Here is a 14,018-nt window from a genome sequence, read left to right as displayed (position 1 = left end):
AAATTAAAATTTTGAAATGTATAAGAATGCAAGATGAAATTACGGAGATAAAAGAAGAATCAAACAAAAAATAATAATATTTTATCTCGTTATCTAATTGAGATTTTTTACATATATTTTTAGAATTGTGCAATTTACTTAAATATCATCTGAGATATTGGATGAAAAGGAAAATGTAAAATGAATATTATTTTTTATAATAATGTGTCCTCTTGCTTTCTATTAAAAGATTATAAAGATCCCAAAGAATTAACAAGTTGCGGTTTCTGTTTTCGTCTTCAGTCCAAGGAAGATGAATTTCTATAGTTTTTTTCTTTGGTCTTTGATCTTAGTTGTCGGTCTCAAGTGGTGAGAGTAACTGTAAAAATGGTCAAAGTCGTATTATATCAATAATAATAATTCCTTCGTAGAAGGATAATCTAATTAAGAAAAAACTTATTATTATTATTTTTACCTTAGTTATTTATCTATTATAATATTTTTTTATTGTACTTATTCTTTAATTAATTAAGAAGGATCCAATCATGATTTAAACTATACTTTATGTTTAATCTCCATTTAATTATGTTAAATGTTAATTGGTTATCGACCATGTGAGTTTTGAAGATGTATTCATGTTAATGAGAAACCAAAAAGTTGAGGTGTTAAATATCTGATTTTATATTCAGTTTAATTAGTTTTTATGCATGCAAAAATATGCAATAAGAAACTATAGTTTTTTCATTTCTCATGTACACATGTACTATTCCTAGGGATGATCTTATTAAAAGTAAAATGAAGTACTAAATTAAAACATAACTATAAAAATTTTAAATTTTGTTTGGTTCACCGTAAATTTATAAATATTTTCTGTGTATAATGATCAGAAAATGTTTTCACAAAAATTACGAAAGTTAAATGAGAAAAAATATTCAAACTTTAAGTATATTAAGATAATATTCTTAATATTAATCACTGTATTATACTTTAGAGATTATAATTCCTGTCAACTATTAAAAGAATTCTAAAATATTAAGAATATATATATATATATATATATGTATATTATCTCAACTCCTAAATAATATAAAATTATTTTTCAATACTTTAGAAGTTGTAATTCCTGTCCACTATTAAAAGAATTCTAAAATATTAAGAAAAATATACTTATTTTTTTATCCCAACTTTTAAATAATATAAAATCATTTTTCAACTTCTAAACAATATAAAATTATCGAAGTGTGACGGACATCATTCAAATTTCTGACCTTATACCATATTTAGTGAACATACTTTACCACTATTATGTGATAAATAATTTTTTTTAAGTATATACATTTTATATTTACTTATGATAAACAGATTTTATTTTAATTATTAACAATTTATTTTAAAGAGTATTTAATCAAGAAACGAAAATGAAAACAAAAGGATAAAATAAATAAACCATTAATTACATATAAGACATCATGTTGTTGAAGAATTAAAATTAATTATCAACAAGAATTAGTTTATTAAAATATTTTTACTTAATGTGATAATTTATATATATAATTTGTTACACTGATCTTCATCTCCAACAAAATGATATATATAAATTGGTAAAAATATTTAATAATTTCTTAGTTGAGAAGTTAGCATGGAATGAATCCAAATGAACCAAACCTCTTCAACAAGTCACACACAGAGTATAAAAGGCAGCACAGGATAGTCTTCCAACAGTCTTGTTTTCTGTACCTAATTCACCATCCAAACCTCTCTCTCTCTCAGTACCAAACATCAACAAATTCGTTCTCACAGAATCTACAGAGAAAGAGAGAAACGGTTGAGTTAAATTGAAGATGAAGATCACTGTCATGACTGTTGATGAACAAATTCTCACATTGGATGTGGATCCCCACGAATCTGTACTCATAAAAGATCCTTCTTTTTGTTTTTATCTTCATCTTTCTCTTTTCACATCACTGTTTCTCATTCCCTTTTCCTTTTGGTAGGTGGAGAACGTCAAAGCATTGCTCGAGGTTGAGGTGAGTTTTTTTGTTCTTCTTCACTACCCAACACTTTCTTACCTTAAAAAAACTTTTTTTTTTTTGGTTTTGAAAAGAGTTAACTTTGTTCCAATTTTCTTTCTTGTGAATGTTGACGAGGGTATTTGGGAAACACCGTTTTTCATTGAAATTATGGCTTGTGGGTTTTTCATTATTTGACAATCCAGAAACAAAACCCATGTGAGGTTGTGGTCGATTCATGCTTTTTTTGGTACAATTGGTGATGTTGGATGTTGTTTGATTTTAATTTGTGTGGCTTTTTTTTAATTGTTTTTTGGGTGTGTTGTTTCTGTGATTGGATTTCTTATCGTCTTTGTTTGATGCTAAACTTGTGCATATGAGAAGACTAGTGTGCCTCTTCAACAACAACAGCTTCTGTTCAATGGGAAGGAGGTGAAGAATTCTGAGAAGTTGAGTGCCCTTGGTGTTAAGGATGATGATTTGCTGATGATGGTGTCAGGTGCTGCGGCCGGCTCCGCCGCTTCTAGGTATGACCTTTCAAATTTGTTAAATTGCACATGATAGAAATTTAGCATTTGAAGAACTGTGAAATTCTATGTGACTTGGCTATGATTGTGTACTCAGGTTGATTTGATAATTTGATATTTCACAGTGATATAGTTTGTGGAGTCTGACAATTTTTGTTCTGTGATGGGACAAAATGTGGGTTGTAGTCAGCTTACTCTATACTCCATCCATTTTGACTTGAGTCTAGTCATGTCTCTGCCCTAACATTTTATTCACTGATGTGTTGTTGCAAAAATGAAACTAAATTGAGTGCCATTTGTAAAAGGAAGGTTTTTATGGATAAATGAAAGTAAGAAAATGAAGTGACAATATTGCAAATGAGGTAGTGGAAGTGTGGAAGATGACTAGTGGGCATAGCACTTTGAAAGCAGACGTACTGGTCTCTGAGATAAGACACTATTTCTACAATTTGATGCATTTCTCTCATTTGCTCACTATTCTTGTGGTACGGATAATTAATGTGAAGATAGTAAAAAAAATGAAGAGATAAGCCATTCCATGTTTTTTAGGACCAGCAAAAGAGATAAGTCATTCCATGCAATACAATTGTTGGGTTATCAACATATGATGCATCCCGCTTGACTTTTACTGTTATATAATCTATGTCAACTGTTGTTTCATTGAAATATAATGTACCAATATCTTAAAATACTTATTGTAATAAATTTAAATTATTTCAGTGGGTCTACCAATGATTTGAGTTTGAATACCGATGGTTCCGCTGTCAACCCTGGTGCTTTCCAGCAGCACATAAGAAGAGATTCTAATTTGATGGGTCAGCTCTTTCAGGTAAGTTATGTTTGTTTTATCACATATTAATCACATTCTTTATTTATCAAGATCTGGTGTATGTACATGATATGCCATTTTCACTCTTAAAATAATTTTTTTGAACTTTCCTGTCAGTTAGCTGTTTGCATGTAAATTTGTTTCACTATTTCATATTTTGGTTCTTTTCTTTTGTGATTGGCTTTATTGTAACCTTCTTTATAATGGAAAATACAGAGTGATCCAGAGTTGGCACAAGCTATTTTAGGGAATGATCTGAATAGATTGCAAGAAGTTTTGAGATTGCGTCATCGCCAAAGAGATGAATTAAAGCGTCAGAAAGAAGAAGAACTTGTAAGTAGGCTGTATGATCATTATTGTTTCTTTACATGTCAAGAGTTTGAGTTCAGTTGTCTCATGACTAGTTGCGCTGCTTGAATCCTTTGTATTCATTCAATTTTATTCCCTGTGCTTTGCTGTCTCTCTGTTATAATATTTTGCTCAAAAAATTTATTTGCCTTACTTTTGGCAGGCTCTTCTTTATGCTGATCCTTTTGATGTTGAAGCACAAAAGAAGATTGAAGCTGCCATCCGCCAGGTTAGTATTTTTTTAATTAGAGATAAAACAACTCAGGTGTATGGTAGAGTGACGTTTGACGTATGCATTCACTATACCAATACAACATCAATTTCCAATTGTGTTTGGAATTTTCCAGGCACTGCCATGTACTGTATGTTTCAATTTATTTATGCATTTGGTTTAGCTTAAATTTGGAAAAATAGTCTGTTCTTTTTCAGAAGCTGCAAAATGAAGCTATTATTGAGAAAAGTGGGGTGGACAGATTTGTGCTGAAATAAACCGATTCAATTCTACACTAACCATATACTTGTTTCGAGAGAAGTGAGGTGGATAGACTTATAGTGGGTGAAAATAAAATAAACTGAGTATTTCCCTGGTTTTGTTTAACAATGCAACTTTGAAGGAAATAGCTAATGAAGCTGGGACCTATTGGTGCCATTGTTTAATGGACATGAGACTTTCATATGGTATTGAGAAACAAAAAAAATGTGAAGAAGACCAATTTGCCCCACCTCTGCATCCCTTTTCTCAATATTTTTTTTTCCTTCTTGCTTCCTGCCTTCTTTTCTATTCTTTCTTCACCTGGTTTCTCTACGACTTTACCTACACCCCTCCTCCTACCACCATATATCTTGCAACTCTTCCCTTTGAACTTCTTTCTACACCAGTGCTTGCTCCAATTGCTTCTCCACCATCTCCTCCCAACAGTGCTGATGACATCTAACTCTCTTCTTTGAGAACTTGTTACCAAAATACACTGCTCTTGTTTTTGTTTCTTATAGTGCTATATAATCTTCAATATTTATATACATGAGAATGTTATATTTTCTTTAATGTCAGAGGTTGTTTTAATACTACACACAATCGTTACTACATGGAATGATATTCTATCTACTTTTGGATTTTAAATCTATGAGAAATTGATTTCAAGATACAAGAAGAAACTGGTGGGCAGTTTTGGCTTCAGGCTGTTTTAGTCACTACACTAAACCACTATGCTATAGCAGACAGGGACTCCTCCACTCTGCTATAGCGCTAAATATAAATCCCTTGTTGCAACATGGTCATGATGAATTGAACTTTAACACTATTCAAATGATAATCATATTGTGGATTTGTTAATCAATTTGCATTCAAGTTCATTGATTTTAGTTTTATTATATCAATACTATAGTACTCTTTCTTTTTATATAAGGTTAAACATATTTTTTTATATAATTTCTGTCTTGTGAATCTTTAACTAACCAGTTTGTTTACGATAATATCTTGGCTAAAGAATGGCATTACCTTGTCAGATTAAATTTGTGCTTGTTTATGCTTGTGTGCAGTTGACAAATATTTAGACATTCTCAGATTCTATTAGATTACCATGTTATGTGCAATCTATTACTTGCTTGTCTGCAAAAGCATCGTTTGTAATCATTGATCCTGCATTGGGCACCCCTCTTCCTGATTAATATTATCATGTTTGTTCGGTTTAATCTTACAGAAAGGGATTGATGAAAATTGGGCAGCTGCATTAGAACATAACCCCGAAGCTTTTGCTAGAGTGGTATGTATGATACAGTTGTATTTTCAATGCTAGAAGCTTTTTTTGTTTATTGTAATTTCATAATAATGCTCCAGTTTTGATGGATTATTTCAGGTCATGTTGTATGTTGATATGGAGGTTAATGGTGTCCCATTGAAGGTGAGTGATTTGTGACAAGTAGTATCTTTTTTTTTTTCAACTTTCGGTTCAAACTACACAGAATATAATATGTTTTCTTTTTTGCTTGTTGATTTCAATTTCAATTTTTAATTGTTATATGAAATGCAACATGCATTAATTAGATTCTCACTTGGTTTCAGGCATTTGTTGATAGTGGAGCTCAGTCTACCATTATATCAAAAAGCTGTGCTGAGCGTTGTGGGTATGAGAAATTTGTTTGACTGAAATTTGCTTCCAAGACATTTATGATACCATATAATGATTGAATTTATTAGTAACTCAACTGCTTGCCAATGAATTTACTCATACATATCTTGATAGATATGCTATTGAGGAAGTAAAGTTCATCTTACTTGCTTGTGGAGATTATACATTCTTGAATGGGATGAATATTTCCACCGATATTCATAAGTGTACATTATTTTATTTGTAAGTAAATCCCAATTAAAAAATAGAGTTCAGATTTATTCCCTTTGGTTAGGTTTTCTTTTCAGCATAAATAAATCAGGTAGTTTGATAGGACTGATATTAGAAAAGAATGGAAAAATAGAACTAGAATTTTATTTCTTTCCTTGATGCCAATCCCGTACCATTGTTGTAGGGGAAAGAGTCAAAGAATAGAAAGAACTTCAGTACTCACACAATACAACTGAGGTTTTTCTAGAGAACCCCACTCTCCACAGACCCTTTTTTCTGATTCCACGAAAAAAGTCCCTCCTACACTCCTAGAACAGTTTATTATTGTCAGTTACAGCTGTTCAAAGACAGCAGTACTAACTACCTTACCTTTTCCTTCTCTTGTACACTATACCGAACCTATCATAGTTTAAGAAAAGGAAGGAAAACAGAAAGAGGGCAGAATTGTAAGGAATATTATGCATAATCATATATGTGTTCTGCATGCAGAGTAGAAGAGCCTGAGTATGATTTTACAGTTTGATGTTAAGCTAGTGAATTATGAAACAACAACAAAAAAAAAATGGCTGTAGGTGGAAGATAAGTTCCTGATTGAGTTCGAGGAAGACTAGTTTTGCTTAAATGTGGCAGTAAATGCTTAATTGTTGAAGAGAGAAGTTTTGTAGTTATGGTTTTGTGCACTATGAGTCTCAAAAAACTATTCTTGTATACATCTTGGCCTTCCTATTTTCTGATATAATTTCAAGTTCGTATAAAATTGCATTCTTTTTGAAGGTTCATCTCCAAAATGTCTTTAGTTGTGAGCATTTGAGGTTTTCTCTCTTGCTTTGTTTTGATAGGCTATTGAAATGAATAATGATATGTTCTCATGTACTTACTTATTCATAAGTTTCCGGATTGAAGATGTGATTTTTTTTACTGGTCATGTTTCCAGATTGCTGAGGCTTTTAGATCAGCGTTACAGAGGGATTGCTCATGGAGTTGGCCAGTCAGAAATATTGGGTCGCATACATGTAGCGCCAATCAAGGTGTTAACAGATCTGTGTAGCTCAAGTTATGGGTATCTTATTGCTTACTGACTGATATTGGTAGATAATGATTATATATTTTCTCTTGTTTATGTGGATATCTAATTTTGATATTAATTACATTTGGGTATTGTATTTTCTAATTAGGTAGCAAATTTAACTGAATTTTAGAGCTACTATTGTTTAGTATTATATTCTGATTCAAATTATATTGATATATTGCTGAGAAGGATTTTTGTTGTTTGTGATTTAAATTTTAGCAATGGTAGGTATCTCTTTCTGCCTTCTTTCACCATGTGGCTGTCTTGTTTAATTCATTTTAATGTGATTTTCATAAGGTTAAATGATTGGAGAAATGAGATGCAATTTTCATAAGCTTTTACAGTATTTCTTTGTCCATGTTATGTTTCACTCCAACCTTTTATCTTGTGAATGTATTTTCCTTTAGATTGGGAGTATATTTTACCCATGCTCATTCTTGGTGCTGGACTCTCCCAATATGGAGTTTCTATTTGGACTGGATATGCTCCGAAAACACCAGGTACCATTCTCAGTTGCACTCTCTGATATCATTTCCTTCAGTTGTTACTCTAAGCGGCTATTCTTATAGCTGTGGATCTTGTCTGCAGTGTATAATTGACTTGAAAGAAAGTGTTTTGCGAGTTGGTGGAGGTGAAGTTTCTGTGCCATTTTTGCAAGGTTAGTTTCCTAATGTGTTAATTTTAAAATTGACTACTGTTTATCCTCATACGGTTGCACAGTTATCTTTTAAATTCAATCCTTCATAGATTATATATAAATATATGTATTGACCATATTGGCTGTCATGTTCAGAGAAAGACATACCATCTCGGTTTTTAGATGAGGAAAAGTATGCTAAGGAAGCTTCTGGCTCTGGTGGCCATGTAAGTATACTTTTGATTATATGCTTTTCTTTAAGCAGCCAAGTTAAAACTGTAATGCTTTATTACGCTTTTAGATATCTAAGGCTGTCATTATTCTTAATCTTTTAGTAATTATGATATAATATGATGAGGGATGAAAATTCCCTCGGCTGTGTATTTTTGGAACATTTTATATATCTTCTGGTTTCTAGGCCAAGATGTTAATTAGTATACTTTTTTTTTCCTGCAATCAAAAGGGATAAGAGCAAAAGCTGTAAACATTCATAGATAGTCATAAATTATTGTGGCCTTTCTTGACTGCTTTGTCATTTTGTTTTGATGAAGACAATGACAGTTTTTTGTGTGATGTTTCTTGTGCACTCAGATTACATCAGGGAGCAATAATCCATCAACTGGAGGCCACCCTTCTGGTTAGTTATGGAGATTTTGTAAAACTCTACAATGGGAAAAATCATTTTATACAATTAGAGCTTAAAATATGCTAAAAATTCACTTTTGTACTTGTCCTGTTTCTGGGGTTCAATTGGTTAGTTTTCGATGAAACTTTAACCCAAAGTAATCTTTTTTTAGGTTTGCAAACTCTTTACTTTTATGAAATTTGATGAGGTAGTAAAATTAAGTTCCTTTTACTTGCCATATCAAAATTCACAATTCCAAAGTAATCAATTTGTCCAATGTCAATAACATAATCATTTTATTTCTACTTATCTTTCAGGAGGAGCTTCTAGTGACAGGGCTAAGGTATGCTTTCAAGTTTGAATATTTCAGTTTTGTACTTTGCCCTTTGCTTGACTGTATGAATATGAACATCGGCTTTCATTCCCTTCACATGTCAGAATAAATTTCAATTAAACCCTCTAAATGGTTCCCTTTGGATTAATTAGTCATTCAATCAATTTTTAATGATTTTTCCTCCAAACTTACCCTTTCATATACTTATCCTTATTGGTATGTGTTAGATATATTATATCTTTTATCTTTTAGTTAGTTTGTTATTATTTCTCATTTGTATTTTGGGCTTAGCCCATATTTCTTTTATTATAAATAGAGAACCTATGTGTGTATTTTACACAAGGGAGATTAATCTAAATATAGTTTTTCACTATATTCAACATGGTATCAGAGCAGGTTCTCTGATCTTCTTCCGGGGTCTCTGCTGTCTGCCGGCGGCCGGCCGCTGGCAGCCCCTAAAATCTCAGTGGGCAGTCCATTTTTTCTTCTTAAATCTCTGCCACAGTCAGCACCAGTCCAGACCCAGTGTGCCACTGCTGTCGCCGCCACTTTCTGTTGTCGTCGCTGCTAACTCCGGTCGCCGTCGCTGCCGCCGCCGTCGCCACCGCCGGCCACCGTCACAGTTTCGACGGGTGACCTGCGGATCTGGACCGTCTCTTCGAGCGACGACCAACCACGCCGGTTTCGAGAGCCAATTCTCAGTCACGCGCCGCCATGCAGCGCTTCTTTCCGGCCAGTCCGTCGTCGGCAGCCGGTCGCCGTCACAGTTTCGACCGGTAACCAGCAGATCTGAAGCGTCTCCTCGAGCGACGGCCAGTCCCGCTGGAGACAAGCACAGACTCCGCTCAACGCGCCTCCACGCGCTGCCTTCTTCTCGTCAGATCTCGGGTGCGTGTTTTGCACGTGCCGCCTTCCCGGTGTCGGAGTTTCACCGCGACACCTCCATAGCTCTCGCCAGACCTCCCTCTCTCTGTTCAGACCTTCCAGAGTAGCCATTGCTGCCATCTTCGTCTGTCTTCGGCCCCGTCGTTGATGGTCCAGGCACCGCTTTCCGCTGTACAGGCACTGTTTGCCGCTGTCCAGCCACTGTTTGCCGCTGTCCGTGCCGTCTACCGCTGTCCGACGCCGTTTGTCGCTGTCCGGCGCCGTTTGCCACTGTCCGGCGCCGTTTGCCGCTGTCCCACGTCGTTTGCCGCTGTCCCGCGCCGTTTGCCGCTGTCCCGCACCGTTTGCCGCTGTCCCGCGCCGTTTGCAGTTGTCCCAGCCATTTGCCGCTGTCCAGGCGTCGTTTGCCGCTGTCCAGGCATTGTATGCTTCCAACTACTGTAGGCCCTCATCACCTCGTCAGTTAATGATGGCAGTCCCTGTAGTTTTGTCGCTTCCAGCCACTATAGGCCCCATCAGTCAGTGATGAAAATTTAGTCCCTACAGTTTTATAACAGTCAACCGCCGCTGCAGTCGCTACCGCCTCAGACAGACGCAAGTTCTTCTTGGGCTAGAGTTTAGCTCGATCTTCTTGTGATACACTGCTAAGTATCACCACTTGGGAGTTGTCCAGCAAAGAATTTTGGACCTCCTACATATCTTTGGATCTTTGATGCCTTTGTTTCAGCATTGTAGCTTAATATTTGGTTTTGTTTTAGTGGTCCAGCAACTGTGACATTCCACATTTCCACCCTTCACACTAAGGGGGAGTACGTTTCCAAGACACTGCAAGTCACATATATATGGGTGTAGTCCCTGCAGTTTTGTAGATTTTAGCTTTCAGCTACCACTGTTGATCCCGTCACTCTTCCATCATTGATTGGGAATCAGTCCTTGCAGTTTATCATTGTCCACACGGCTCTCCTTCATCCACTTTTGAAGTTGAAGTTTCACAAGCTGTTGTTAGTCCATCTATGTTTGCCTCACACTCTTGAAGACAAATCATTTAGTTCAACACTGAGTTCATCTATTTCAAGCTTAGTTCATACAATTTGTATGCTCCAACTTGAGGGGGAGTGTTAGATATATTATATCTTTTATCTTTTAGTTAGTTTGTTATTATTTCTCATTTGTATTTTGGGCTTAGCCCATATTTCTTCTATTATAAATAGAGAACCTATGTGTGTATTTTATACAAGGGAGATTAATTTAAATATAGTTTTTCACTATATTCAACAGTATGTACTGTATTTTTGAAAGATTAATTTAGTTTAAAAATCTTTGGAGGACCAAGTTGATGATTCACTTAAAATGGGAAGTAGTTATTATTGTTGGTCTATTTTGTCTAAATTGCAAAATGTTTGATTTCTCTCTGATATGACTGTAGGATTCTGAATTTGAAGCCAAAGTTGCAAAGCTTGTTGAGTTGGGATTTGAAAGAAATGCAGTTGTAGAAGCTCTTCAGATATTCAATGGCAATGAGAAACAGGCTGCTGGATTTCTTACTTTAAACAATTTTTACTTACTCAATTGATTAATTTCTTACTTTAAACAATTTTTACTTACTCAATTCAATTATAATTTCTAAAATCAAAATTGTAGACTTTATGACATTTATTGTGAAATTGTTCAAAGAATGTTTCTATTTAATTGGAAAACCCTGTTATTGTCGGTTAATGTTTTACGTAACCTTTATGTGGGTATGGATAACAAATTTTAGAATAATTTTTTTTATTTCAATTTGTTTAGTTATTAAATGTTTGTTTGAATAAATCAATTAAAAAATCGGTTAATGATGTGTTTCAATAATGTAACCAAATTCTTCAAGATTTATTTAGTTAAAATTGATAATAATTGTTTTGATTATATTAATTAAAGTTAAGTTTTTAAATCATTGATTAGAATATTTTTCAGCGATTCATTCTATTGTTAGCTAAAATTCTTACTAGTCAAAACAATCTGTTAACGTTAAAAATATTTAGTATAAAAAATCTTACAAACTTTTTTGTTAAAGAGAGAAAATAAAATATAAAAAATTTTAAATTCAAATAATCTTATGAAATTGAATATAAGATGGTATCAGGCCTTTGTACTCCAATGATACAAGACTTTAATAAATGTGAGAGTAGGAAAGAATGAGTACATTTTATATACCAAGTATACTATTTGAGGTAGAGATGATCTATATTTGATTATTCCTCTGAATAAATTTCTATGGTAACAAATATAAAATGTATATTAAAGTATCCACCTATTTCTATACATGAAATCATTTATATTTGATAAAATGCATAATCTAAATTGAGCTAAATGATTAAAAAGCGTTCATGTTTTTTATATATAGAATCTAATAAATTAAAAAATGACTATATGCTTTACTTTGGAAGAAAGTATGCAAAGTGAATTTGTCAATTTGAGAGCTAGAGATGAATAAAAATTAAACGAAACAAGAAATAAAGTTTGTCATGCAATCACAAATTATTTCTTTGTGCTTATAAAAAAAACAAATTATTTCTATGTTTATACAATTTTAGCCTAGAAAAAAAATGTGACCTTCTATAAGAAAATGTAAGTACGATCAAAACAAATATAGTAATATGCACAAAACATCTTGAAGAATATATCATTAATATTATAGAAAATATATATATAAAGAATATGGCTCAAATAACGTTTATACTGAGCAAGCTATACAAATGAAGCAAGTCTCAATAGCTACAATTAACTTAGTCTTACATTCTTTATACTGTTTTTTTTTTTGTTTATAGTAAGAGAAGAGTATAATATGATTTTTATTCTTCACATTATAAACTAACCCACATATAATTAAGCTTAAACTACGTATCTTATACAAGAGTAATATTTCTAAAATATATTCTATAGATTTGAAGATAGAAGTGGCATAAATACTTAAGTTAATATACTAGGACAAAAATTAAAAAGAGTACCTGTTTCAGTCGAATCTGGTGGGGACCCTACTAAAACACTCCTAATAGTATCAAAGACTAGCGAATGCTAAAGACTGGACGGATGAACGATGTAGACGCTACGGACCGGACGAGGCTTGGGGCGGACGGACGGACGCTACTCCATGCTCTAGGTTGAAGACCGAGCGGGCTTCTCTCCATGCACTCCAGGTGGTCGTCGTCCTCCTCCAAGCAGGGTGGACGCCTGTCAAAGACACTCTGACGCTCAAGTCAGTAAAGTGATCGAACGATTATAATAAGTGATGCAAGTAGAGCATAATGTGCAGCGTGTGCAGTCTGCCCAGAAATCATACCCGAGACTCTTATTTATAGTAGTTGTAATGGGCTTTTACCTTTTGTGGGCCTGATGATGGCCCAATCATACCTTAATCTTCATTAGAGGCTTTAATGAATGATTACTGTTTATAATCTAACCATGTGGCCGGCCTTGTGGTCGGTCCATACAGGACGGTCGGTCCATATGGGTGGTCGGCCTGGTGGTCGGCCTGATGGGTGGTCTTGGGAAGATCGTTCGGTCCATACAGGACAGTCGGTCCGTATGGAGACCATATGGTATCCTGGATACTGTACGGTACAATACCTATAAGTGGGTGTTTTATGTCTTATATATAACCGACTTGGTTTATAGATCCAAAAATAATAAATAGACCCACTATTATAATTATTCATGAAACATTGAGAGAGAATTATGTTATCTAAGATATTATTATAATTATTCATGAAACAGAGATAATTATGATATTATGTTGTGTATATTTCAATAATTATTTAACAAAATATATGTGAAGACCTAGAAAATGATATTTTAGAAGTGGTAGTGAGTTAAAAATAATGAAACTCAATTATTTTAATATTAAAAAGTTTTAATATAAAATGAATTGTTATAAACAAGTTTCATTATTTTTAAAACATATCATCTTTCAAGAAACCACTTTTTAGAGTTCTCTACCTTTTCTCTAAGTGTTCTTGCTCCTAAGTCATCTGATAAGGAGGTGTCTTTACTTTCACGGCGTCAGGATCTATAAATGTAGCCGATCAATTTCAAGAATAGAGTAGGTAAGTTCCGACTTATTTTTCTTCTTCCGTTCCCAAATCTGTTTTAGAATAACCTTGTATTGTTGCATGTGTAACCATGCTTCTTCTGGTCATTCTTGGTTAATCTAGATTTCTAAGGACTCTGTCCGCTTCCAATTTGGTGTTTCGTAGGTTCGTCTAGAGATTCCTTGTGTTTTAAGCAATCGACAGAACGTTCCTTGAGTAGGACAGTTTATTGTGAGGTAAGGGAAGCTAATTTGCTTTTCATAATTATAGTAAGATGTTTTTTAATCTGTCATTTGGTGTGCATGTGATTATAAGATTGTTAGTGGTGTGAAATTTGGAAAAATATGAGTAATTGCCCTTTTTGATGTGT

At 33.8% G+C, this 14,018-nt stretch overlaps 1 protein-coding gene across 1 annotated transcript; it reads left to right on the top strand.

The window, feature by feature from the left end:
* Window positions 1-1,682: 1,682 nt before the first annotated feature.
* On the top strand, window positions 1,683-11,297 carry LOC108320979 (protein DNA-DAMAGE INDUCIBLE 1). The gene is made up of 16 exons (XM_017552586.2): window positions 1,683-1,886; window positions 1,974-2,006; window positions 2,373-2,515; window positions 3,236-3,344; window positions 3,561-3,677; window positions 3,856-3,921; window positions 5,393-5,455; window positions 5,549-5,593; window positions 5,755-5,816; window positions 6,966-7,059; window positions 7,508-7,600; window positions 7,689-7,758; window positions 7,894-7,964; window positions 8,329-8,374; window positions 8,680-8,705; window positions 11,008-11,297. Exons 1-16 carry the CDS (start codon window positions 1,821-1,823, stop codon window positions 11,152-11,154), a joined length of 1,251 nt encoding a protein of 416 aa, XP_017408075.1. The 5' UTR covers window positions 1,683-1,820; the 3' UTR covers window positions 11,155-11,297.
* The last annotated feature ends 2,721 nt before the right edge of the window (window positions 11,298-14,018 follow it).

This window comes from Vigna angularis, chromosome 6, assembly GCF_016808095.1.
Source record: "Vigna angularis cultivar LongXiaoDou No.4 chromosome 6, ASM1680809v1, whole genome shotgun sequence".
Classification (NCBI taxonomy): Eukaryota; Viridiplantae; Streptophyta; class Magnoliopsida; order Fabales; family Fabaceae; genus Vigna; species Vigna angularis.
Note: the sequence above shows the minus strand (reverse complement) of the source record. Positions and strands in the feature narration are given on the sequence as shown.

Bases quoted from the DNA above. Each gene is read 5' to 3' on its own strand.
- LOC108320979 (XM_017552586.2), top strand. From the start codon at position 1,821: ATGAAGATCACTGTCATGACTGTTGATGAACAAATTCTCACATTGGAT. The intron at 2,007-2,372 runs GTGAGTTTTTTT...GCATATGAGAAG, and splicing joins AAGCATTGCTCGAGGTTGAG to ACTAGTGTGCCTCTTCAACA. The intron at 7,601-7,688 runs GTACCATTCTCA...TCTTGTCTGCAG, and splicing joins ATATGCTCCGAAAACACCAG to TGTATAATTGACTTGAAAGA.